At 41.3% G+C, this 26,889-nt stretch overlaps 1 protein-coding gene across 2 annotated transcripts in view; it reads left to right on the top strand.

The window, feature by feature from the left end:
- The window catches only part of LOC111153760 (glutamate ionotropic receptor AMPA type subunit 4), a 388,143-nt gene that overhangs the window by 333,688 nt on the left and 27,566 nt on the right, over positions 1-26,889 (top strand). For both annotated transcript variants that reach the window (XM_022512979.1, XM_022512980.1), the window contains exons 10-13: positions 1,444-1,650; positions 7,411-7,781; positions 9,806-10,004; positions 15,898-16,145. In XM_022512979.1, coding sequence (XP_022368687.1) covers positions 1,444-1,650; positions 7,411-7,781; positions 9,806-10,004; positions 15,898-16,145 — 1,025 coding nt within the window. The remainder of the gene's footprint in view (positions 1-1,443; positions 1,651-7,410; positions 7,782-9,805; positions 10,005-15,897; positions 16,146-26,889) is intronic.

Raw genomic sequence — 26,889 nt, 5'->3', positions numbered from 1 at the left:
CTTTCTTTACCCAAGTCCGGTGTTATTACATGCATCAATTTCAAAGATAGGAGAGAGTTCCGGGTCCTTTAACTATGTTAGCCTAAGGCAGAATTATTCGAGGACCAACCCTAGACAATGGCGCATGGTAGAGTTATTTAGGGCATCTCGATGAGAAAGTTATGGATCATGCAATGTACATTTTTATTAAGTTTCTTAAAGTAGTTTCTATATTTACAAAGTACTTAAAATCAGAACTTGTATATACTGCTATGTTATGGAAAGTAAAATACTGTCTAATCTAGAGTTTTAGGAGCAAGTTCAACTTCCCCAAATCCACATGTGCTGGGAGAGAAGAATTTTGTGTGAAAATTACTCAGTGGATGTTATGTTACAATGTTATAAAATATAAATCCATGATCTCAGTGACATTGTGGTTAAAGGTGGCCACTCCTTGTCTGCGAATCTGAGGTGTGACCAGCAGGTCTACCTTGCATGTTCACCAGGCCTATCTTTTGGTGGCTTTAGGCTCTATTTATAAAATCAGGTGCTTGCTTGCTAATGTGTCTCTTAGTTCATGGCCTTTAAATGGTTTGGTTTAGGGGTGCGTGTGTGCATGTGTGTGTGTACGTGTGTGCTTTAACTAAAAACTGTCTAGTTATTGTTAGCCACAAGTAAGTCTTTAAATTTTATAAGGATTTTCACAGTAATTCTTCATCCTATTTTCTATCTTACTTCAAAAACTAAACAGGAATATCACTTGAAGTGTGTGACTGTCACAATTGGGGGGGATTATTAGCTTGCTTTGAGGACATATTTTATAATAGAATAAAACTTCATGGACCACAACCCTCATTAAAGCCAAAAATACTGGACAGTTTTAGGAAAGCCACTTTAAGGCAAATAAGTATGTAAAATGTTTTAAATTATGAGTTCATTTCTTCATTGAACCTTGCTAGTGCCTGCTCTGAGAAGGGCATCCAGCGAAATGCTAGAGAGCAGAGCAAAATCATTGAGCTCCTTTGCTAAAGGAGATTGTAGTTGAACATGGCTTAAAAAGATGCAAAATATGGAGACCCGTGACCTTGAATAACTACTAGATGGTCTCTAATTTCATGAGCTATTTTAGAAATAACTAATTTCATTGCCAAAGATGATAGACTTATCCTTCCCTTGACAGTTACTAATACCTACTTTTCATGTCGCGGTCACGGTTCTCGGTATGTAACAGTCACTGGGTAGAAAACTGTTTTAAAGGTTTCCCTTTTAGTACCCAATATAAAGCAACTGAATATACTCCTTAGTGTATTTATAAATTCGTCTGTTTTATGATTGATTTCTAGCCACACAAAATCAGTGTGTATATTAAATATAATCTTGTCAAATTCTGCAGCTGAAAAGTTACATAAAGACTTTCGAATGTTTTGTAATTTCTCCTTTACAGTTCTACTTCTCTCATTATAGGAATCCCCATATGTTATGTACAAGAAAAATCACGAAATGTTTGAAGGAAATGACAAGTATGAAGGATACTGTGTAGATTTGGCATCTGAAATTGCAAAACATATTGGTATCAAGTATAAAATTGCCATTGTCCCTGATGGAAAGTATGGAGCAAGGGATGCAGACACAAAAATCTGGAATGGGATGGTAGGCGAACTTGTTTACGGGGTAAGCAAATCAATTTATTGAAGGATTTACTTACATAAACCTGAAAGTTTTTATCACCTGGGCATATATCCATTTCTTAAGACCTGTTACTTTTTTTTTTTTTTAACAAATTTGCAGTTACATTCAAAGAGGCATGTATGATGTTCAGATGTTTCTCTAATTCATTATGGTGCAATTCCCAAATAATGAGAGAAGCTAATACCTAATAATTTCAAAATCAGGAAAGAGAAAAATTTGGGATATGATGTTCTATTTTTTAGAAAAATTGACTTCAGTGTCTGTGATGATGATTCTCGAAAGCCTAATGCTGCTATACCATAGCCATGTTGTTTTTAAGAACTGCAAAACAAATCTATTATGAGTGTTACTTGATAATGGAAGGAGCATATTTTCCCCAACAGCATAAAGGTGGACCTTATTGTAACTAGTTACTTATGTCCCTGTTGCTTGTGGTTACTGGTAGATACCATTTACATAATTGATAAAGCAATCATTAAGCTACTTTAGCATCTATAAAATATTCAGCAATAACATGAGATTCTTAGAGTTCTGGTGAACACAGTAAGTTTAAACTTTATGCAGTGCCATCATTTTCTGAGACGTAGCCAAACGCAAAAACCAAAACGTATTCCGTAGCAGGCCTCACATGCATACACGTCAAGCCCTTCCCTTTACCGGATGCTGAGTATACACATTTATAGCCAAGAGCAAATTCAGTGTAGACATTCCTGCCTGAATGAGAGCAAGATCGTTTTCGTCAGCAATCCCTGCGAAGTGTCAAACTGAAACCAGCAGTTACCAAATGCTGGTAATGCATGGTAGTTCCAGAATCCAGACACCAAACCTAGAGCCTACATAAGCTATAGTCATCAAATAATCGATAAGTCACACACACCTGAAATGTATATGGAGGTGTCCTGTAAGCCAATCCGTAGTTCACAGATTCCACCTTCAAAGCACACTCTCTGAGTCATCCTCCTCACAAGACCCCTTTGAAATCATTACATGAGAGTCCTCCTTCCCTAGAAGAGAATAAGGATGGAATGATGGAGAGCATAACTGAAGTCTGGAGAGAGGCTCCCTTTCCAAGCCTGAACTACAAATGGATAGTTTCCTGATTCTGTATCCTGCATTTCAGACCCCAAAGCCACATACTTTCTCCAGCCAGTCTGATACAGTAGCTATAACCTCAGCAGAAGAGGAAGTTGTTTGGCATTAAAGAGCAATCATTTGGTTTTATATCCATTTGAAAAGAACTGACTAGTTCGTTGTCCTAAGAAAAATTTTGCAGTTTTAAAAAAATCAAGAAGTGTTTTATCACAGTGCTCATGAACGGTTTGATAGTGAGACTTATGTTCCAAAGAAAAAGGATTCCTAAACCATGGGTCCCTTGGTAATATTTTAAACTTTTGATAATACTTTTAGTTTTTGAGACAGGAAGTAGATTTTTTTTTTTAGATTTTATTTATTTATTTATTTGACACAGAGAATGAGCACAAGGGAGGGCAGGGGAGCAGTAGGCAGACAGGTTGAAGCAAGGTCCCTGCTGAGCAGGAGCTTAATGAGGAACTCGATCCCAGGACCCTGGGATCATGACCTGAGCTGAAGGCAGCCACTTAACTGACTGAGCCACCTAGGCACCCCGACTATATATAGATTATAAGTGTAAACATTATTCAACTTGTTAGAACTACAGTAATTTATTTCCTTCAGAAAACACTATTGGGTATTTCATCTCCAAAAATCCTACTTGAATTACCAGTTAGTCATGGATGGTGTAACTAACCTGAGTAACTTCCTACACTGTAACTTCCTACAGTGGTTATTACATATCTCTCCTCCGGAGTCCATGCCCATTGGGCAGCCCAGCCTCACCCCTTTGCAAGGGCTCTGACCACATTGTTCAAGTAACAGAAACAAGTGATATTCGGAGATTGGCATCATCAACAAAGAGTTACAGCCATAGCACATGTCACAGAAACACACGATCCCAAGGTCAAGCAGTTCTCAGAGAAGATAGCAGAGTGCTTATTAATACGCAGTGTATTCAGTCCTCAGTTCATTTGAGAGGGGTCAGATTCTCTCATCTCTGTCACTTGACGTCCCAAAAGGAACCTTTCATGTCTCTTAACACTTTCTGCAGATTTGGTGCTTTTCATCCTGGTGTCCGCCAAGTCTGCACTTCTTAATATTTGTACTTTCTTACTGCTAATCCGTAGAACAAATGCCCAGTGTCCAGGGCCCAAGGGGAAGCTCCATCCATTCTCTCCTATCCAACAAAGCCCATTAGACCGTAAAATTATTCACTTTGAACCTGTTATTATTACTGCTTCTTTATTCTTCACACACTTTGTTACTGGCGTTGTTAGGAGTAAGTGTTCTGGGACACACGCATGGCCTCAGCACACCAGCTGGTGGTGGCCCCAGAGCACAGGACCACGCTCCTCCCCACCCCCCAGCTGCTCAGGTCCTTCCCACCTGTGGCCCCCGTGCGCCAAGTCCAAGTCCTGTCCGCAGTGTTCTGTGCGCATTCTGCTGGGCCCTACCATACTCGTGTGCATGGATTTTAATCCAGGGAAGTATTTCCCCAAGCACCTTCCGGGTCCTGCCAGCACCAGAGTTCCCTGTGGTCTGGGTCACAGCGCAGGCTCATGAGCCTCACTCTGGCCCTCGAGAACCCAAATGTTAGCCAGCTCTTGCGGGAGATACTCGACCCCCAGGACTCGCTGAGAGGTCGTGGAACCAGACCCACGATGTAACATCTCCAGTCTGAGCAGAGAAAGCCCAGGTGTATCTTCTCTGTTTCACTGGCCTCTTTCAAAACACGACTTTCAGACTTCAAAAGTGTCCCCATCGACCTTCACGTCACCACCCTGATCCAGCATTCGCCCCTTGTTCCCCAGGCGGGAGGCACCTCGGTTTCTTTCCATGTTGCTTTCGTTTATCAGTGGTAACTCGTGTCAATACAACTTTGCCTAAGAACACAACACCGAACAGCTTAGTTCACAAAAGGTGGCATTTCCCCTCAGTGACAGTTTGCGTTACTCATTTGTGCTGCGACAGTGGACCAACATCGCGTACAATACCAACTAAAGCTGAAAGGAGTTCTAAGTACAAGAATAAAATTTGTTTGATTGAGACTCATCATATGATATGAGAAGAATTTTTCTGAGCATGAAACCAAAGGCTGAAAACAGAAAAAAAGATAGTCCCATATAGCTACAACAAAATTAAATACTCCTATATTGCAGTGGAGTACCGTGAACTGAGTTACGTAAACAAAACCATTACTGAATAGGGAGAATATTTGCAACATGTACGGAAAATAAAAATTAATTTCTGGAATATATTTTAAAGCACTTACAAATTAGTAAGTAAAAAGTGAATACACCATATGGAAAATAGGGGCAGAGTATGACAAGCTGTGGCATAGGGAAAATGGCTATTTGTTTTATAAAATAAATGTTTCATAAAAATAAATTCAGATTACTGCAAAGAGATCTAGCTTGCCGTGGAGCAATTGACAAAGATAGATGAGAATAAAGATACACATGGCTGGACAGCATTCCTAGTGGCAAGTGCTTTCCATAAAGTGTGATGATGGTAGAAATTTGCATGATCTTCCCGGAGAAAAGTTGCACAAAACGTATCGTGGCCATTGCAAGGATTGTTCCCATTTAGACCAGCGATCCCATTTCTAGAAATTCATCTTAAATGGTTACGGAATATACCAGGGCTTGTCTTCAAAGATGTTCACATCATCGAAGTTGGAAATTGTGTAAACCTGGAAACAGTATAAGTTTCTCCTAAAATAATAAGTAGGTTGAGCAAATTGTGATATTTTCCCATGATAAAATACTTGCAATCTTTGATTCTTAATATGTATGATAAGATGAAAAGGAGTTCATCATAACCTTCTGAGTAGAGAAGTTACAAACAGTAGTGTTTCATATTACCCCACTTCAGAAGAGAGAAATATGATTGCTCAAACCACGTCTAGCAGGGCCTATCTGAAGAACGAGCAAGAGCAGGTGAAGGGAATGGAGGTAATTCTGTTTTTACATCTCATTTTTCTATAGCTAGTTCATAGATCACTTGTGTAATGAAAATTATACAAATAATAAAATGGCAAAAATGATAACCTCCCAGCAGTGAATCTGACTTTCATAAATGTGGGCGTTTATGAGGTAAGCTAAGTTCATTCCCTCAGAGGGCTCTTAGAGTTAGCGCTCAGCCCCACAGTGGGCAGCCTCGTGGCTATTGTACCCTCCCCACACCAGCCTACCGCAGTGCCCTGGGATGGAACTGCCAGCTGGCCTGTGAGCCTGAGGGTCTGTAGGAATCCCTGGGAGATGTCAGCCTCTCCAGGAGCATGCCTGGCCGTGTTTCAGATTCCACTTTAATGCCAGATATGTTCTTTTCAAAATGAACAATCAAATAACCTTTTTGTACCTGCAGATCACTTAACAGTTTACAGTGTTTTCACGACCCTTTATTCCATTCACTTTTTGAGATGGCATGATTGATGGAAGACACGCGAGCCCCGATCAAGATGGGCCGTGATGTGTACACCTGAGTCTCAGCTCCATCATCTAGAGAACAATGATAAACGGGATTAGTGTAGTGTTAAGTGAGAGGCCGTTTAAAATACTTAGTTCAGAGCCAGATATATAGTCCCTCAGTAAATGCTCACTAGGATTTTATTTAAGGGGCGCCTGGGTGGCTCAGTGGGTTAAAGCCTCTGCCTTCAGCTCAGGTCATGATCTCAGGGTCCTGGGATCAAGCCCCGCATCGGGCTCTCTGCTCAGCGGGGAGCCTGCTTCCCCCTCTCTCTCTCTATGACTGCCTCTCTGCCTACTTGTGATCTCTGTCTGTCAAATAAATAAATAAAATCTTAAAAAAAAAAAAAAGGATTTTATTTAATTTTCCAAGAGAGAGAATCATAGTGATACAATGAGGCAAACAGGAAAGTGTCCTCACTGGGGAGACATGGAAAATGGGCTTGGAAAAATGGCTGAGTCACAGAACAAAAACAGAAACTGGTGTCTTACAGATCATAAGAGCTGAGAATTGAATCCACTGTTTTCCGAACGCTGTGTTAGAAATTCAGAGTATAAAATCAAAGTATGTGGCTAGGGAGAAATAAATGCCAATTTTCAGATTTTTGTGTGTGCGCTGGATTGGAAAATGTCCTCAAACAGCAGGTATCTTCCATCCTACGAACACAGACTGTAGGGTAGGTTTTCCTATAACTGGAAAGGAATAAAAAAGGACTGTTTGAAATTTGCATTCATAATATTAAGGACGGCCAAGTAATGAGTCAGTGGCACCGTTCCAAATGAAACAGAAAATGCTGCAACATAATGGCAATTCCGGCCAAGAAATTCAGAAATCCAGCCATATGGGAAGTCCGTTCAGGCTCATCCTCCGGCCCGGCCCATGTCCTTAAAGACGAAGACAGTTACCTGAGTTCAAGTACATTTTTGCTTCTATCCACTCTTTCCCTGTGTCTCTTCCTCTCATCTAACCGCCAGCACCAATAAAAATATTTCATGCACTTGCACGGGGTATATTCTCTTGGGAAAACAATCTACTTTTCACCTTCTGTTTATCACCGTTCACACTCAGCTAGCTGTTGGGCTTCCCCTTCAAGATGTAGAGTGAATGCATAACTCGCTTGTTTTGAGTGGATCGACCCCGCGCCGGCCGCTTCATGAAGTGCGCTAACCTGTGTGTTTTCATGTGTCTCTTCTCTTCTAGAAAGCAGAGATTGCTATCGCCCCTCTGACAATCACTTTGGTCCGAGAGGAGGTCATTGACTTCTCTAAGCCCTTCATGAGTTTGGGCATATCTATCATGATCAAAAAGCCTCAGAAATCTAAACCGGGAGTGTTTTCCTTCTTGGATCCTCTGGCCTATGAGATCTGGATGTGTATAGTGTTTGCCTACATTGGTGTCAGCGTGGTCTTATTCCTAGTTAGCAGGTTTAGTCCGTATGAATGGCACACAGAAGAGCCAGAGGATGGAAAGGAAGGACCCAGCGACCAGCCTCCCAATGAGTTCGGCATCTTTAACAGCCTCTGGTTTTCCCTGGGTGCCTTCATGCAGCAAGGATGTGACATTTCACCCAGGTTAGTTTGAAAACTCGTCGCTTCCTCACTGCCCCGTCATTCTCAGTGTTGTGCAGGCTGTCTCCACACATTCTTCTCCCGGGGGAGGGGGAGAAAGGTGCAATTCCCAAATTAATCTGAGTACCACCATGGCCAGTTTTTCCAAGTTAGCACCAGATGTGGACACATCACAAAGATGAACTTTCTCAGCGGAGAAGTAACATATGCAACCACTCCGCAGTCTCCAAAATCACATAGTGTTAGTATTGCCTTCAGTGGTCTGACAGGTGGAAACGAAAATCTAAATTGTCAGACTAAGATTTCACTTTCATTTTGTCTCCTTTTCAAAATCAGAATTGTTTGTTACTATTGCTGTTGTTCCTTTTTTATAAAAATTAATTTTGACCTCAGTTTATACCCCACATACCTTATGGGGGATTTCTGCTGTAGACTTTACCTGATGCCTCAGTCAGTATATTAGGTACCAGATATCCGTTGTTCTGTGTAACAGAACATGAACTAAGTAAGTTAGTTAGTGGGCAAACTCAGCAGTGTCAATACAGTGTTGGTTTAATAGACATGTTTTTCAGTATCTGTGGAGTCATGGCTCACTTCCTTTGGATGCCACTAAGACATTTTTCAGTTATGTTTGCCAGGAATGCAGCCAGTCTCCTACTGCAAGAAAAATACCAACCTTCTCCCACAGAAAAAATAACTGCAAGTAGGAGAAGGCTATGAACTGAACTTAAATATGTGACTTAGATTAGCATCGCAAATACACAGATTTTTAAGAAATGTATGCTTTCTCAAAAAGAGACATTTTAGGCACAATGCAGTCTGTGTTCCTGAAGACCCCGGAAAACTCTAAATGATGTGTTTAAATTACAATAACGTAGAAAACTGAGTCAGTAACTCTGAATTAATCAAATGAAAAGAAAGCAAAAGCAAGTCATGGGATGGTTTTGAAAACCGCGATGAAGCAGGTGCTAAGTTAAAACTGACAGGTGCTACTTAATAATAATGGTTAAGAAGGGAGAATTTGAAAGTTAAAAATGTCATGGAAAATAGGAAATTTTTTTCTTACAGTAAAAAAAAAAAAAAAAAAAAAAGTTTAAAAACAATTTGTCCCAGGAATTTTGAAGTCTGATGGTCCCAGGGAGTGAATTCAATGATAAAATTACCTGGATTTTTTATTCATTCCATCCTCACTGTTCCTCTGCACCCACCTTACCCACACATCCCTGACACCAGGGAAAGGATGTGGAGAGAACTTTTTTCTTTTGAGGTTTAGTGTCTGTTTTTTAATGGCATCCCCCAGTGCACTGAGAAGTCACACACTGTGCTCTCGTGTTGGCAATGGCAGAGAGAACCTGTTTAGGGCAGAAAGTAAAGATGTGTTTGCAGATAGCCCATCCTCAGCTCAGATCAGAAATGAAATATCAAACAGACAAAACGATCCCCAGCAGTGGTCACTCTGAGACCAGTCTGAGTCCTCATCTGGTCCAGCCCCATTCGGGGTGTCCCACCCACCTTGGCAGGGCTCCATCTGAAGGCCGTTGCAAGTCCTCTCGGAAGGGCATCTGTAGGAAATCTGAGACCTCTCCCGCTGTTAGCGCGCACTGCTGTTTCACGTACCACAAAGAGATCAGTGATGCCACCGAGGAGGCCACCCGAGTGTGTTCATCACCTGTAGGCGACACCCCAATTCCAGAGATGCTAAAATGTAAAGTGGGCGGCTATCAGTGAATTTCAGTAAGTGTTCCTTTCCTGTGCCTGGAGGAAAGGCATTACGTTCCACGTTTCTGGGAACAAACCATAAAAAGGGAACATTTCCCATATTTTCAGTGGCATTCATTCACGCCACTCGAGGTGGCGTGCCCGGCCTCAGATTATACAGAAAGATAGAATCATTCTGGAGCAGACAGAAGATAAAAACTGTAATTGCCATCGTGGTTTTAAATGTACCCTGTGAATTTAAGATCTTTCTTTTCTTTCTCTATGTTGGTTAGAGAAAGGAAAATGTGCTTTATCTTATCCATGTTTAGATCCCTCTCAGGTCGAATTGTTGGAGGTGTTTGGTGGTTCTTTACGCTCATCATTATCTCATCTTACACCGCTAACCTTGCCGCTTTCCTGACGGTGGAGCGAATGGTCTCCCCTATAGAAAGTGCGGAAGATCTGGCCAAACAAACGGAAATTGCCTATGGAACCCTGGACTCAGGGTCAACAAAAGAATTCTTCAGAGTAAGTTAAGGGAAAAACTAACCATGAAATGTTCATAATATTGAAACTCTGGCAGTTTTCTGCCAACCATTATATTATGGGCTCTAGCTGTTCGTACGTTTTGCAAATATAATAGTAATGCTATGTTTAATGCTAATACTTCTACTTGGGAATTATAATCACTTCAGTTTGTAAAAGCTAATTGATTTATTCACATTGCAATAGAGACCCGGGGAAAAGTAACAACAAAAAGGTTAAGACAACTTCAGAGTGTAACTTATCCAGAAGGTTCCAGTTTTGATAATGCTGTGATGATACTGCATCTGGGAAGATTATAATTTAGATGTGTTTGGGGGTTAAGGGCATAACAATGAAAGCAAGGGTTTTTTGTTTTGTCTCAGCAATACATTAACTTGCCACATTTGAAACCCAAAATCTTAATCGCAGCTTATACTTCCTTCTGTGAGGTAGAGTCTGTAATCTGTTCCGTAACAATGGATTTCAAAGCACAACATTTGCTTTCTCACAGAATAATGGTAACAGAACTGTTAAGTTCTGGACACCTTCGCAAGATATTATGTGTGCCATTTTCTCTGCTTTTACAAATAGAATTGTTCGAACTGTTACAATTTCATATATGGATGCAGGTACCTGGGGTTTAAAAGTTTCTGGTTTTTTAGTTGTTTGTTCCACTATGAGGATGAATTTTTGATCGGTGAAACTTTTACTCTGCTTGTACTTAAATCCAGAGATATGCACTTGATAATGTCTGGTCAGAGATAAGGATTCATTTTGTGACTTCAGAACCATAACATTAAAGGACAGTCAGAGTGACAATTTCACAAATATTTACCCAAGTAATAATGAGGATATTTTACATTTAATTTCAATTGCTTACAGGTTAGATGTTTACTAATTTAGGAGACAGGAATTTTATTTCCCTGTTTTCTAAGCTTTCATGTAAAACTAATGACAGCCCTTTGAAGTAAGGGTGTGCTTACAAACACAGTACTGGGAGAGCACATTGTCATTCAAATGTATATGCTTATCATTTTGCCACTCAGCTTGGAAAAAAACAAAACACCCTACTCTTTAAGCCAGCCTTTAACTGTCATGTACTTGAAGTTCATAAGAGATTTCTCTTTTTTAAGAGGATCTAACTACATGTGTTTACATAATACTGAGTTAAAAACAAACCAATCAAAAGTTTTGTCAAACCCATCATTGGGCATTGTTTACAAAAGAAACCAGGCAGTGAACAATGTCCTTGTCAACAATTTAGATAGAGCCTTGCTATCTAAACATTTACGATAATTATAAAGTATTTGCAGATTTTTCTAGAACTGTAAGTAATGCTCGTGACAATAGATTTTACTAACAGTATTCCCTGGATAAACTTAACTCACCAAATTTTTAAAACTTACTGAGTGTATCCCAGTCTTTAAAGCTTCCTGATAGAAGGATACTGCTCTACACATTTTAGCACAATTATAGTACCTTGCCAGAAATCTGTAAATTTCTGACTCCTTCCACCCAAAACTAGGTAAGTAAAATTCAGTAACTTTGCCTAGAAACCATTATGCATAGGCATCAAAATGGAATACACTTGCATTTTACCGAGCAATGGTGACCGAATTTCATGTAAACAAGGTAAATATTTGCAGGTTCATCATTCTGCCTTGAGTGATAAAGGGAGAAAGAAATGTCATGTTGATGCCCTGAAAAAAAAAATCAGAAATAACTTAACTGTACAGCTCTTTGGCATCGAGTACACAGAAAATGTTTATTTCTAATCTTTATAGAGTTTTTAAAAAGTGTTTCAAATTCTAAAATCTGGTGAGGGAGATAAGAGACCATATTGATAAGAAGTAGAGGACGAAGGGGAGCTGCTTGCTGGATTTACAGAGCCTTTCCTGCGGGCCATGCCCATCACCATGGCCCGTTCTCTCTGCCCCCCCCCGCACCCCCAAAATGGCAGCTTTAAAATGGGAAGATTTTTTTTATAAAGTATTTACTGTTGCAGAACGGTCTGAACCCTAATGGGACAGGAAAATAATTTTCCCTGGCAGCACCCTCTCAGGAAGGCGTGAACATGGGTTCTCTGATAAAAACCTCATTCATTCCCTAGGCCCTGTCCTCCCTCCCGGCCCACAGATGATGGCCTGGTTTAAATAAACCATTTTGTCTGACAGGTGGAGGCAGTGGAATGTGAAGGGTGTTTTCGTACCTGTCAGAACTGTTTTCTCCTAGGAACGCAGTAATGGTACATCTATCAGCTCCATTAAACTGCCTCAGGCAGTGACCCGGACCCATGCTTCCCAAAAATGTTGCAGTCACAAATCGGCTGGAGAAGGAACTAGGCCGTGGGGGGAGATTAATCCGAATGTGACTGTTGCCTTGGTTTTGGCCCCGTTATGAAACTCAGTGTGTTCCGTGTTCTGTGCACCTCGTGAAACATGAACGTTCAGACGCTACTGTGCACCTAAGGCTCATGCGCTGATGGGCCCTGCAGCTCCGCCTTCGTACTGCGGCTGCTGTGGTCATCCGTCACTCTGCCGGGGCGTAAATGAGGTGGATGACTGTCTCAGGGCTTAGAAGATTATCAAATACTACAAACCTTGGCCTTGCCACCTAAGCTGCTGGAAGCAGGGACCTGGCAACAATGTTAATGTTAACTAGAACGCCTGACATTTGTACCTGTTTTCTATTAAAAACTGGAAAGGCGGGACTACTTAATTTTTGAGCAGTTTAAAGGACAGCACATTTTTAAAACTCCCAAGAGTTATTTTCAGTAATAAAATAGTGCTTTAAATCAGCAAGTTTCCTATGTTGAACTTCACAACAAGGAAAGAAATAATTGTGAGATTATTTTTCTAATATAAAAAAAAAATGACTTTTGTATTATCTTGGCTTATGACTTTCAGTGTATTTACTCCCCCAGCCTGATTTTTAAAAAGATAATTACAGCTGAAGATTTTAGGGACTTAGAATCCCATTATCACTGTATTTGGGAGTTTGCTGGAACTGCAGAAATTCCCTTTTAGCCTGTCTCATCAAATTTACAAAGCTTTGCTTGCCCTCACTCCTTAACACTCACCTCTTGTGGTCACAAATAAGGCACGGGAATATTATTTCCAGTTCTTCCCTACTTGAATGCCCCCAGTACTCCCTTCCCCAAGTGAATGTGACCTATCTCTGCCATGCACCTTGAAATCAGAATCAGAATTTCTAAACATTCGTAGAGTGACAGTGTGATTTTTTTTTTTCCCCGAAGGAGTTGCTTTATTTCTCTCTTTTCTACCGGGTGCTGTATCTTTACAATTTCTTTTATATATAATGTTTTGCTAAGTGTGGCCCAACTACACTGTGGATTCCTCTTTCTTCTGAACTTTAAAGGAATTAATTTAACTTCTTTTGCATTTCTGGTATATGTAATTCAATATATTTAAACAAATGCAACAGTAATTTCCTTCATATTAGTATTATACAAATGGACTTCTAAAAAGTATCAGGGGCCTAAAGGTACTTTATTCCTTTGAAAAGGAGTAATTAAATTATCTTCCTAATTACCAACCCGTAAAAATACTTTTTCCACCCTGCTGTGTTAGTTTTGTTTAGTGGTTCTAATTCCTTTAAGTAACATGCTAAACAGTAACTGGAAAATTGCCAGATAACTAGCCAGACTCTCATATTCTTCAAAAATTTCAAAAAATTTTCCATTCAAAATAATAGGTTTTATTTCTTCTGTTTTCAATATAGTACACATGACAAAGTATGCAATGTTTGTGGAATGCTGTATCTTTTTAGGTAAAAGTCTCAAGTTATCAGTATATTTTGAAGAGTGATTATACACCAAATGGACGTTGTTTACCAACATTTCTCTAAATGGAAATAATCAGAATAAGTGTTAAGGACGTCTGTATCTGGTGATTGAGACAGTTTATGATTTTCAGAGTTTGGAACTCATTGTAAAATGGCAGAGTTCATTCTCTGGAAGATGATTGTGTTATTGAAGATGGACTGATTGGGGCCAGGCGACATGGCCTCCCTAGTGGATCCCACAGCTGCGGGTGCTGAGCCCAGACTCTCCTCTGTCCTAGACGCACATAGAATCTTTGCGATTTCATTTAGTAGTTGGTATGCAGTTTCCTAACGTAAGGATTTCTATAACCAGAGGTAACCTGTCGTTACATACGCACACACGCACACACACCCCGCAAGCTCTATATCATGGCAGTATTTTTAAGTGTTAATAACATGAAGACATTCATAGGACAATACAGGATGTCTATTTTCCATCGTGCTATTTACCAGCATTTGAATATCCAGTAACATTGAATATCTGGGTTTTTTAATAGTGTCCAAGTATGCAAATCTCTTACTGTTACATAGGATGTTGATTACGAAGTTTCCATCTTCTGAAACCAAAATTTTAAATACAACATTTATCGGTTTCTTTCTTGGTTAAATGAATCGTTTGATTTTGCCTCAAAACATGTCTTCTTAAGTTTGCTATTCAGGATATTTGTTGATTATTGAAGATCCATCTCTTACTGGACTCTATATTCTGGTAAACAAAGGAGGGTCCATATAAAACGCATATTCAGGCTACTTGAGATTTTCCCTCGTGCTTATTTGGATCAAGATGCAAAATTTCAGCATCTTGTTATTGAACAGATGCCCTTGCACCACAGAAGTGCGTGTACCATTGTAGTATCAAACATCAAACGGGGCAGGTTTCTCGACCTCATTAAATACATGCCTGGGGACATTTGAGTTCATTTAGATGTATTTTCACCTTTAAAATGTCTGTATGGATGAAAAAATCGAAGAGGAATTCAGAGACCAGCAGAAGGGTCTAGGTAAACTAAATAGTGGGACTAAAGTAGATGGAGCCCAAATAGACAGAAATAAATAGATTTCTTGGCTGAGGTCAAGGTACTAGAAAGACTAACTCTCCAAAATATATCCTAGGAAAACAAGAATTGCCTTTCTTTTCAGCTTTTTTAACTTTTTACTTGGAAAAAACTTACTCTTGAAGTGTCGTTGACATAGGACGTCAGATTAGTTTCAGGTGTGGGGAATAGTGGTGCATCACTTCCATCCATCGCCTGGGGCTCCTGACCATAAGTGTGCTCACTGTCTCTCCCCCCGCCCCGCATTGTCAGGCCCTTCCTGACCCTGTTCCCTGGGTGGCACTTGTCATCTCCATGGCATTTATCGTATAACCAGAAGTCTGTACCTGTGGAGGAGGAATCACTTCTCTTTAAAGTCAGTGGATATTCTGTTTGGAGATTTTATGAGAAAAAGCCCACGACTGTCTGTTGGATCCAGCGTTTGCCTCTTGGGTTATAGACGTTTGGGTTTGAAACTATGTCTGGTCCTCAGTACGTGCTCAGCTGCTGGCTTGATATGACCATCTTTCGTATACACCTTAGAACGCTTCATATTAAAACTTGGAGGCATGAAAAAAGATAAAAATGAAAACAGTATAGCAGCACTCCTTATCAGTTATCATTCAGGCACAGAATTAAAGGGAGTTTTGCAGAGCTGGCCTCTTCCCGGTTTACCGTGACTGTGATAGCAGGCATGATTTTGTATGTCCCGCACTCTATGACATCCTGCCTTTAAAAATAACGATAATACGTTGTTCTTTAGGCAGCTGAGTAGGGCAATCATCTATGACCAGAGGGACCTGCTTGTTCCAGTATCACTTCTGAATGTCTGCTGTTTCTCTGACGTCCTTAACTGTAAAACCGTTTTCTAACGGGAGAGGAACAGGTTAGCCAGGCAGACCAGAGTTTCAGGACCAGGAAAAGGTACTTTAAAAAGGCTTTCTCCTTGTCCGGTTCGGTCACTATTAACATGCTGTTCCCTTCTCTCCTGAATTTAATTTTATTTGCATTTCCTCCAGAGGTCAAAAATAGCAGTGTACGAAAAGATGTGGACCTACATGCGATCCGCAGAACCGTCAGTGTTCACTCGGACGACCGCGGAGGGAGTAGCTCGGGTCCGAAAATCCAAAGGCAAATTCGCCTTCCTCCTGGAGTCCACTATGAACGAGTACATCGAGCAGCGAAAGCCGTGTGACACAATGAAAGTGGGAGGAAATCTGGATTCCAAAGGCTACGGAGTAGCTACACCCAAGGGTTCTTCATTAAGGTGGGTGGGATAGTATAACAATGTAACATGTGTTGTTATAATATTCCACCTTCCCTGATGTCCCCGACACAGTGATTTTGTTTTGTGTGTGAACATGGTATGTTCGTTTTTGGTTTTGTTTTGTTTTTTTTTTTTTTCTTTTTCTCCATTTCATACGTTTTGATCAACAGTCAGGTAATTTTTTTTTAAATTTTGGAATAATTAATCGTAGTTGACCTGTATATCTTTTAAGGCCATATAAAAACCAAACTGGTTGAACACTAGCTGCTTCCAGTGGGCCTGAAACATGGGTAGCGACGCTTCCGTGTCTCATCAACTTTTTTTGGTCACTCAAATCTGCACTCTCCTTTTATCAGCTACCGATTCTACATTTTATCATGACTTTTTTTTTTTTTTAATTCTGCCTGCCCACTAGTTTCTGAGTATGAAGAAATCAGCCTCTTCCTAACAAACCACTTTTTTTTTTCCATTTCAGTGTTTCATTGATTATGGCATCATTATATTTTAGATTACCCCAAGGTTGTATTGGTGCTAACTTTGTAACCACATCTATTCATAGACGGAATCACGATCAGCGGGAAGCTGGGCTCTGATTCTATGGGGCTTACTCCAGTCACACTCTCGCCCGTTGCAAAGGGAGTGTGCTGTCAGTAAGATCTGTACAATTAGACCCAATGACAGTCCGTAACTGTTCACACACAGACCCCTGCAATGTGATCTGTGAGCACAGCATCTCACATACGGATTGCTTGGAAAATCCACATGTGCTAAAGATGAGACTTTCATTCTTAAGGAAATGTTGGTAAAATCTGCCCTTTTTGCCCTTTTGGCCCTGGACATAGGGAATTTCACATGTTTATGCCCAGGATGCAGAATATCCTATTTTCCTTAAGCAGTAAAGGCTACTGGTGAATTGCTGGGTCTAGAGCAGGCCGAGGTCAGCAGTGACTGACAAGTCACTCCGGTCACAGTGCTGCTTAGAAGGGATTCGTACAAAGCACAGATTCCAGAAGAAACAGAATCTTTGCTAAAGGACTTAACCACGAACCCGGTCTTGAGAAGTGATGTCTCTGGTAAGCCTTTGAAACCTGAAAGTAATGAGACTTGTACTGCTAGCCGGTAGGAATGAAAGCGGTATAAAGACGATGTGATTGTTTTCACTGTTTGGAAAAGGGAACTGCAGTGTGTTTTGGATATGTGTGTTGGGGGTGGAGTGGGGGGGTGACACAGTTCCGAGAAACAGACAGGAACCCTGGAAAGATTGGGTTAACCCAGTATTTATTGTTTGCAAGCAACACTGTAATAATTAGTGAGGAGTTTTATGGTGTGTCCAAAAGGAACCATTTTAAAAGGAGAGGGAACAAAATGAGCCAGTGAAGACAGACTTGGGTATGGACTTTGGCAGGAAATCACGTTTCTTTGCACATACATCTCACACGAAACTGGAGGAATGTCCAGGGAGAAAGCCGGACCGATAAATAACCCTTGATAAAATTCTCCCCCGGAACGTTCCAGCCATTCAGAAGCTCAGAGTGGCATCAGAGTGTTTGGCCTTCGAGGGTCTGTTTTGTAAGACGCGATAGGAGACATGTGTCATTTCAGCAAAGCCAAGGAGCAAAGAAATCTCTATTGACACAGGAGTTGTAAGGGCACCCTCGTGTAACTAATTTAAAAGGGCGAGAAGGGGAGAAAGCAATGGTGGTTGATATGTAGATCAGTGTTCAGACTATTGATTACATTCACTGGATGTCGCTTTTGCTCTTAATTAATTCTCTGTGGATGTAGCTGCCTTGTCCTCTGTTTTGTGTCTCCTGATAAAGTCAAGTTCCAGGGACTGCATTTGGCCCTCAGTTACGAGTGCGCCTGACTCCCATTGATGGCAAGAGAGTTCCCTCTTAAATGTGCCACTTTGTCAAATCCACACTACGGGGATTGTTTGGGGAGACGCTGAAGGGCTTCATCTGTCTAGAACTGGATAATAATCCGCTCTTGGCTTCCCCCTCTTTTCCTGTCCTTCCCTGGCTCTTGTTAATGAGGCAATTGTTAAACTCCGCTTCCTGGAGGAGAGTTTGTTTCTGTACTTTGTTTGATATACGCCACTATTTCCTGTGTAAGCAGCCACTGCATGCCAAAACCACAGTCACTTTGTCCCGTCAGGAACACTGGAAGAGCACGGATGGCTAACGGCACGCACCTTACCCCCACCTCCTCACTTCCCCACCCCCAGCCCACTATGCGGGAGGCTCATTAAGCTTAAATTCTCATTCTTACTCAATGAGGAGCCTTCTGTTTGAACAGAGGCAGCCTCGTATAGAGCTGGACCAGTGGGCACCTTCTGTATAAATGATTTAGTTTGTAGGAACATACTTAAAAGAACTGCATTCATCACAGCGAGATCACAAGGGTACATCTGCATGGAGAGTGCCCTTGCAACCTTTCTGCCTTATTTGTTCAGTAGACTGCTTTCCTCTAGGAGCTATCTTTTTTTTAACTAAGTCTTTGCTTTAATAGTTCTGGATACAGTGAGATTTGGTCTGTTTCATTGTCCTGCTCACAAACTCTGCTGTCATGATTTGCTGGGCAGCATGAGTCTTGAAGAACAGGAAAATGGTGGTCTTTCCTGCTGCGTCAGCCGGAGCACAAAACGCAGACAAATGGCTGACAGTCTTCCAGTGGTCTAGGGAGTCCCACGTTTCCGGTGCCTCACAGTCAGTGTCCCAGAAAAGAGGAAGACTGGGATGTAGAATCGGGATGGAAAGCCGAAACTCTGGTCTCGACTCTAGACTTTCAAACAAATGCTGTGTGGGTGGTGACAGAGACTCTCTCTGTGCCTGGGGTAGAAAACACTGCAACAGGGAGGACCAGCGCCCGATTTCACGGGAGAGGAGTAACGCATAGAGCTCCTCGTGTTTGGAAGAGACTTTATTTCAGACTTGTGTTCGTGAGGTTTACAGAAAGCTTTCAGTTATAGAGAAGGGCAGTAACCGTGCTCAGAAATTATTGAGTTTCTGGTACTTGGACACAGATTCATCAAGTTTGAGGTCATAGAAGAATACTAGGACTGTTGATGCCGTTGAACGGAGCCTCTTTAGATCTTACTGTAATAAAGTTTGCAGTGCAGTGTGAGTAAGTTCACGAGCGATCACAGGTGAGTGTGTCTGTGAGCTCTACCGGTCAGCGAGAGAACCCAAATCTTACCAGCATAGTTAGTTATTTTCCAAAGTCATCTTCTGAAGAAAACTTTTAGTTCCCATTGTGAGATGAAAAGGTAAAATCTCCTCTTTTATATTATCTCTCAACTCTCCCCACACTCTACTATTCTCTAAAATCTTCTTTTCATATGCATGATACCATTTATACTACTCTCAGCGTCCTGGCTTCCTTATCATTCCTTCTCCAGCACCCTGACAACCCGATACAGTCGTGGAATCTGTCCTCTGGCTGAGCGACATTTAAGACCTGTGCTTCAGACAGCGCCGCTGTGCAGTGCGGAGCATAGATGAAAGAGGCATGTGTCCATGGTGACTCCAGTGCACACCAGAGACCTGCCTGTGCTCTAGTAGTTAGTGGACAGGAGATGTGCTTGCTGCAGCGCATATTGTAGTCCTTATTGAGCAGGAGAGCCGTACGCTCCACTGACAAAATCCTGTCTTCACTGTCTCACCCACGTTGTCTGGTTGCTCTGCTGTCTGCTATGCAACAAGTAAAACGGACACGCTCGCAGGGAACCCTAACTTAGTTACAGCAGAGGTTCCCTCGTCCCAAATAGCTGTGAGATGGGAGTACCCCCTTTGAAGATACTCACAGTCCACAGTATCTGCGAGTGGTGCCTCCAGGGAACGTAGCGAAGGATCCCGACTGAAGACTCCCCCGGCCTCTGTAAGAATCTGTAGATTTGACCCTAGTGTTCAAAGCCAAGTTTGAGGGAGGTAAAAAAAAAAAAAGGCCAACAAACACTAGTCTCCTACCTTCTATTATTCAACAGTGATAATTTTATTCAGATTTTGCCTTCTCTAATAATATTGGCGAGACTGGGTCTAAAATAAAACAAACACTCTGTCACCCACCCCATCCCTAAAGTGATGTTTCAGAAGAGAGCAGTTCCAAAAGGACTTGATCAGTACTTGAGATCTGGGCAAATGGAGGCCTGGTTGGACCTGCTGTCCTCCTGTCCCAGGAGCCCATGACAGCAGGAGCAAGACCTCTGAAACCAGGCACGTGAGGCTCAGTCCACAGCAGCCAGCTCCAAGCCCGGGGCCACAGCGTTGGGGGTAGCACAGCTTTCATCGGCCCTCTTCTTTCCATGTTGAGTGCAGTCCCCAGCCCACGTCTACATCTCCATCAGCGTGGGCAGCATCCTCTGTAGGCCCAATCATGTTGGAGGATCATTCAGGGCACGTGTATTAAACTTTGTATTCAAATCCACATATGAAAAAATATATGATCCTTAAGGAACCACTTTCTCATGTGAAATGAGTGATAGGTGTTTACTCATCAGTCAGAGGGTATTTGCAAGGTTTGGGAACAAGGGGCCTGCTGGATGTTGTCCGCGAGAATAGAGTTGGTGTCTGTTTCAGGGTTAGCAGCAAGTCGCTGTTAGCACCTGAGGCGGACTTGAGAAAAGCTAACGGGTACAGAAAGGGAAGCCTCAGTGCTAATAATTCCTGAGCAGCACTTGGCCTCAAGTGAATAAATTTTTCACTTGTTTTTAGGAAATGAATTGCAGTAGATTAGTACATAATTTTTTTTTTAATTTTAACTGTTATGGAAGAAGAGGTTTCTGCATGTGCTGCATATGAATACCCTTCATTCTTCTTGATGCTATATTAAGAGATGCTGCAGGTGACTTAATCCTTGTGATCCCTTACAACTTGGAATAATAGCTGGACTAGGGATTAGAACACACGCACACCCACATCCATCATACCCGCACACAAGCACATGAACCCGGCTGTGATGTGCTTAATCACTTACCCGGTTTCCTCCCAGAGATGCTGATGTTTATTGCAGGGACCGGGCGCTACTGCATCACCAACTGAGATGCACATGGTACGGTTACCAATACTACATGCATCCGAGGGGGAAATAATCCCCTTTCCCGTCCATATACTCCATCCTTCCCTTCCTTTCCTGATGTCCAGTCCAGTAGGAAACCTGAAACTTTTCCACTGCCTTTAGAAATTCTACTTTTTTCGATTAGGTCTTGCCAGTGCTTGAAGGATGACTGAAAACACAGCTCCCAGGAAGAAGAAAAAGAATGTGGCATTTTTCTGCATTTCTTTAAGATTTACCAGGCATTAAACATGTTTGCCATTCTCCCTACTAGTAAAAAAAAAATGCCAATATGATTTGCCATCACATGTTTGCCAGCTCATTCAACAGATGGCCCCTGGGGTCCCCTCTGAGAATTTGCTAGTTGTTGTCAAGTCGCTCCCTTCGAGTTCGGCTCTGTGACTGCCATAGGTAACACTACATCGAGATGTTTCTAAATTTAATGTTTAGCTGTGTGCTGCTACTCACCATGACACGTAGAAACCATGTTTTAGTAACTTGTCTCAGAAAGTGGGTAATTCGTGGTCATTTTAGTTTCAACCACTTCAAAGAGAATTAAATATAAGGAGATAAAAATGCTATAAATGAGGTTCACCAGGCCAAGCCTTCACAGCCTGATCGGAGGAGACACCAACACTGGACGTCAATTGTGACAGTTCTGAGAAAAGTGAGAATCCCACGTTCTTTAGTCCCATGTAATTGCCTTATAAGCAAATCCTATAGAGAAAGAGAACCTCCAGAGAGAACATGTATATCCTGTGTAATTCAAATCGACTCAGTGATACCACAGTTAATGTGAGTGCCAAACCTATAGCCAACCAAGTCACGTGGCCTTGACCCACATGTGCCAAGAGTACTTAGGAGATACAGTGTTTTGTCTAAGACCAGAGTTTTTCGGCTGCTAAGTGGATGAATGTATCCTCGCATTAATGATATAAGTGCTGTTGTCTTGCCAGTGCCCTTGGGTGGGGGGGTCTTTCCTCAGACTTGGCATTTCTGGCTTGACCCCTGGAGAGCCCATACGTGGGCTTCCACCCAGCACTGCAGAACCCTCAGACACTTGCTTTGTTGTTCCCTCGTGTCCCCCTGTCAGCCCGAGCACTAGAGCTGCCATTGTGTCTGGAAGCCGTTCTGTAGAGTGAGAGTGAGCACTGGCGATGCCAGAATCTAGAAAGGGGCCCAACTAAGAAACCCTACTAAGAAAATCAGGTCTGGGTAGTCAAAGCAAAGAATCGAAAAGGACGGAGGGAGAAGGGTAAGGACAGGACAGAAAGGAAATGTGGCCCCAGGAATCTTAGAGCTGGGAAAACAACAGCGGCCGCAGAGGTCCTGCTTTACAGGGAATCAGACACATTGGTGTGGCCCATGCCTGGGTTTGCTGCCACTGGTTAAAGTCTCAGCCGTAGGCCAAGCACCCCCCACCAGAGAAATTGCTGGTGTGAAACGTGTCTCTGCTGGGTGTGAGGCAGCTTCTGCCCATGGCTGCAAAGCTCCTCTCTGGGCCTGTCTGTGCCCAGTTATAAGAGAAACTGTCCGATAGTGTTCTTCCCTAGAAGACCTCAGGCTGTAGAACCATGAATTTTATAGATAGTAAATGCCCTTGTTGTTCACAAACCAGGAGCCACTGTTGATTTATCCTCAGAAGAGCAGCAAGGTCAAGTGATAGGGGGGTTTCTTGTTGTTTTTGCTTTTTCGTGCATTGCTTGTATAGGATTCTGTTCTCCAGGCCTCTCTTCCTAAAGGGAAGGCTGCAAAGACGGTCAGCGCAGGCAGCTGCAGAAGGGGTCAGTCAAGTTGTCAGACAGGTCCCAGCTCTTGCTTCTCTCGGCAGGTCGGTAGGAGCAAGACGAGAAGCACTATCATCCCACAGTACCAGATTCCTACCCCTGACTGTCCCGAGTCCCTCTTACCTGAGACCATAGAGGTAGGGTGGGGAGGGATTGCACGAGAGAGAGAATTTTTCCATGCTTGGGATAATCAGACGTGTAAAGAGTATTTCAGACATGCATATGTGCACAGGACTTTGGAGGGAGCATGGTAATCAGGTTTACCACGAAACTCCAAAATGCCTGTAATAAACTAAGTATGTAGCTCACTTTACTGTGGACATGTCATATTCTCCTAAATGTAGAATTCTGTGCAATATGTTTTAATGCAGTTTTATCCTAATGATAAACTTCTACTTAGTGCATCATAAGTAAATAATGGTTTTCCATAAAAATGAAACTGTTTCAGCAGAGCACATGGGAAACCAGCCAACCACAACTTGAGACATTATTATCTTGCTTTTGTCTCTAAAGATAATATTAGCCAAGATTGGGCTGGGTTTGTGATTCATACTTAAGGAAGGGAAGATAAAATAGCTTGGCAGATAATTGGAATGAGCTGGAAAATAGTGAAGACTCTGGTTTAGAATTCTGTTGTTTTAATTTAGCTAAGAATGAGAAACAGCAGTTCATTTATTTTAATGTTTGGTCCCCCACCCCCAATTCAGTCCAATAACACTTGTTTTCAGAATGAAATAACAGAATTTGAGATAACTTTGCCACAAATACCATATCCCTTACATCCTCGCAGCACCGAAACACAAAATCCCCAGCCTCAGCCCAAGGCCCTCTCAGAAACAGCCTTGTATTAATTCTGAGAATATCTTGTGACTGATAATCATACTAACAGAATTAGAAATACTTTGTTTATCCTCCTTGATACCAGAAAAGTCTATTTTACGATTGAAAGTAGTTTATTTTAAATGGACAGATTCCATACTCTCTGGAAACCTGAAAAGCCATTGTTAGGGCTCACCACTACACTTCATACAAACTTTATGAGACCATTTCCTTATGCTCCCTTAGTATCACATGACTCAACAGCGTAGACAAATTAAAGGCATAAAAATAATCCTAGCGTCAGTTCTGCCTTTCCAAGTTTATAATTCCCAGACGTGGGAGAAATCTGTCATTTTAAATACCACTGACCATGCAAGGTCCTGTCTCATCATGTTGAAATAAAGTAGTCTTTATTTAGCTTACCTTTCCACCCCTCCCTAGGATACTCAGGAAAGAAACTGACACACAGATAATTTTTTACAGCATTATTATTCAGTCTTTCTTCTCTAAGCATTCAATCTTTGCAAGTTAGCCAAAATAAGAATTAAAGCGGAGTCAGTTAACCAAATGTGACACGAACAGCTCTCTACTTTGAAAGAGAAGAGGAGTGTGTGGGACCTCTCACCACAGAGAAAAGATGGTGTGAACTCTGTGGAGACCTACACACAAGACCTCTGCTCTTACAGAGAATGTTTGCTTCCTCTTTGGGGCTGACAGATACGCACCTTCTGAACATCCTTTTTCAAAATGGCAACAGGCCAGAATCCCATTAGTCACTGAGAGAAGCTCTTCTCAGATACCCAGCCCCCTATTCTTCTGTCTTTTCAGGTATTTGCAACTAAAAACAAAAAATCATAAAAGCATTTATTAGTGAATATAGCTGCTCTAAGTTGTTGGTGCCTTTCATATGGAAAGGAAATTTTTTTAAATAGGCCAGAGAAATAGAAAAGTTAGGATGAAACCAAGGATCCAGACCCCTAAGTCGGTACCATAACCTTTGGCTTCTACTCGAGGCCAGGTGGAGGGAACTAGAAGTCAACAGGGTCCAAGAAGAGCTCACCTCAGATGGTCTCCCAGAGTAAAAAACAAAGAGCAAAGGCTAACAGAAAAAGAAGTTGCTTTCTTTTAAATGATACAGCAATGTTAACATCGTAGAAGGCAAAGAACCAGTTCATATATGATCTAATTGATGTTCTTTTAATCTGTTCACTTTTAAGAGGTGATCTTTAAGTTTGGCTTGATGATAGAACTCTAAAAATTGCTGAGCAGTATATTTCTTAAGTGAGACAATAATAGTGACAGTGAGGCCTGAGCACTTTTTAACCACCCCCACATCGTTCTTTTTACTTGCTCCTTTTCACCCTCTTATGATGTCATTCTGTTAAGAGGAAGAGCCTGTCAGTTGGCGACGTTAAGTGACTTGCCCACAGTGCCACAGCTGAGACTGGAACAGAAATCTTCTGACTCTCTCCAGTGCTCTTATGGGGAAAGAACAAAAGACAACTTTTTAACATAGATACAATTTAATTTCAAAACTTACTCAACAGTTTCTGTGATTCTCCCGTGTTGTGTTTCAACAATGTCCATAATTTCAAAGTGTATTGAGAGTACCCCATAGAGCTCAAGGAACTGTTTATATTAGAAAAAAAAAAACAAAAAAAAAAAAAACAAATAATTCTGGCTAAGTTGAAGAAATTACACAGGAGTAGATTTCAGGTCAGCATAAAAATTTTACAACAATTAAAACTGGTCCAAAAGTGGGAGGGAATTGGCTAAGATCCCCAACATCAGAATTGCTTGAGTGGAAACAGAAGAGTTTCCCACTTTCAGAGTCTAAGAATCTGTGTCACGTCCTGCACTATCTTTAGCAAAGCAACCAGAGAATTCCCTTACATCTCTTTGAAGTTGCTGACAATAAGACTGGGGAGAAATTCATCCCCAAAACCTCAATACAAGCTCATATATATATATGTATATATATATATGTACATATGTACATATATATATGTACATATGTACATATATATATATGCGGAATTTATGGAGTTCAGCGGATAAAAGGCTGGTTTGTCAAAATGGACATTTTTGAAATACTCCTTCAAGATAATGAATGAAGTTAAGGTTCCCAAGTAAGAACAAGAGGAATTAAATAAGTCACATCTTCAGTAAATAGCTACTTTTTATCACATTCTGTCTACACTGTGAAATAGATATTTAAGGAAAGCACTTCTCTTTAAGAACCACAGAGCTAGAGATAGACGCAGGTCTTGTTTTCCTCCCTGTACAGACATTTAAAATTATATACTGATGTCAAACTTTGAGCAAGGTACAAACCTGACAAAGTTTGCTGGGTTGTAAAAGGGGAAAAAGCAGCAAAAGTGAGGCATGGGCCTATGGAAGGACTTGCTTTTATTTATTTATTTTTTTAGAACAGCATGTATGCTTCCCTATCTAGATAATGATAAAAACTGATCCATGTAATATGGTATCCCATGGCGTTTCAATATAAAATACTTGAGAGCGTAATTTTCAAGGGCCCCTGATAACATCAGCAGCATCGGTTGCTACTTCATTTATTTTTTCATTTTTGCCCTTATCACAGATAGCAGCCCATTTATGCTCTGAAGCATGTAGACTGCGCGCCACTGGAATTTCAGCCAGTCCACGCCGTGTCCCCACAGTTCTTATTCATAGACTTTCCCATTGTTTCAGAATATAAAGATACATCCTTCAAAACCCTGTCGTTTAGGTGACTTTCATGGATGAAGTAGGTATTTTATTTAAAAAAAAACATACTTTTTCTCTGTTTATAACACAGCTTCACAATTTCCAAGTGTATTATTATAGGAAAAAAGGAAATTCCCTATTTCGTGTGTGTGTGTGTGTGTGTATATATATATATATATATATATATATATATATATATTCGGAATTTATGGAGTTCAGCAGATAAAAGGCTGGTTTGTCAAAATGGACATTTTTGAAATACTCCTTCAAGATAATGAACGAAGTTAAGGTTCCCAAGTAAGAACAAGAGGACAAACATGTGTATTTATCATTGGAGAAGCTTTACTCTGTTGTGTGTG

The sequence above is a fragment of the Enhydra lutris genome, unplaced genomic scaffold (assembly GCF_002288905.1).
Source record: "Enhydra lutris kenyoni isolate GAN:26980312 unplaced genomic scaffold, ASM228890v2 scaffoldscaffold34, whole genome shotgun sequence".
NCBI classification, from domain to species: domain Eukaryota; kingdom Metazoa; phylum Chordata; class Mammalia; order Carnivora; family Mustelidae; genus Enhydra; species Enhydra lutris.
This window is presented reverse-complemented; position numbering and strand designations above follow the sequence as displayed.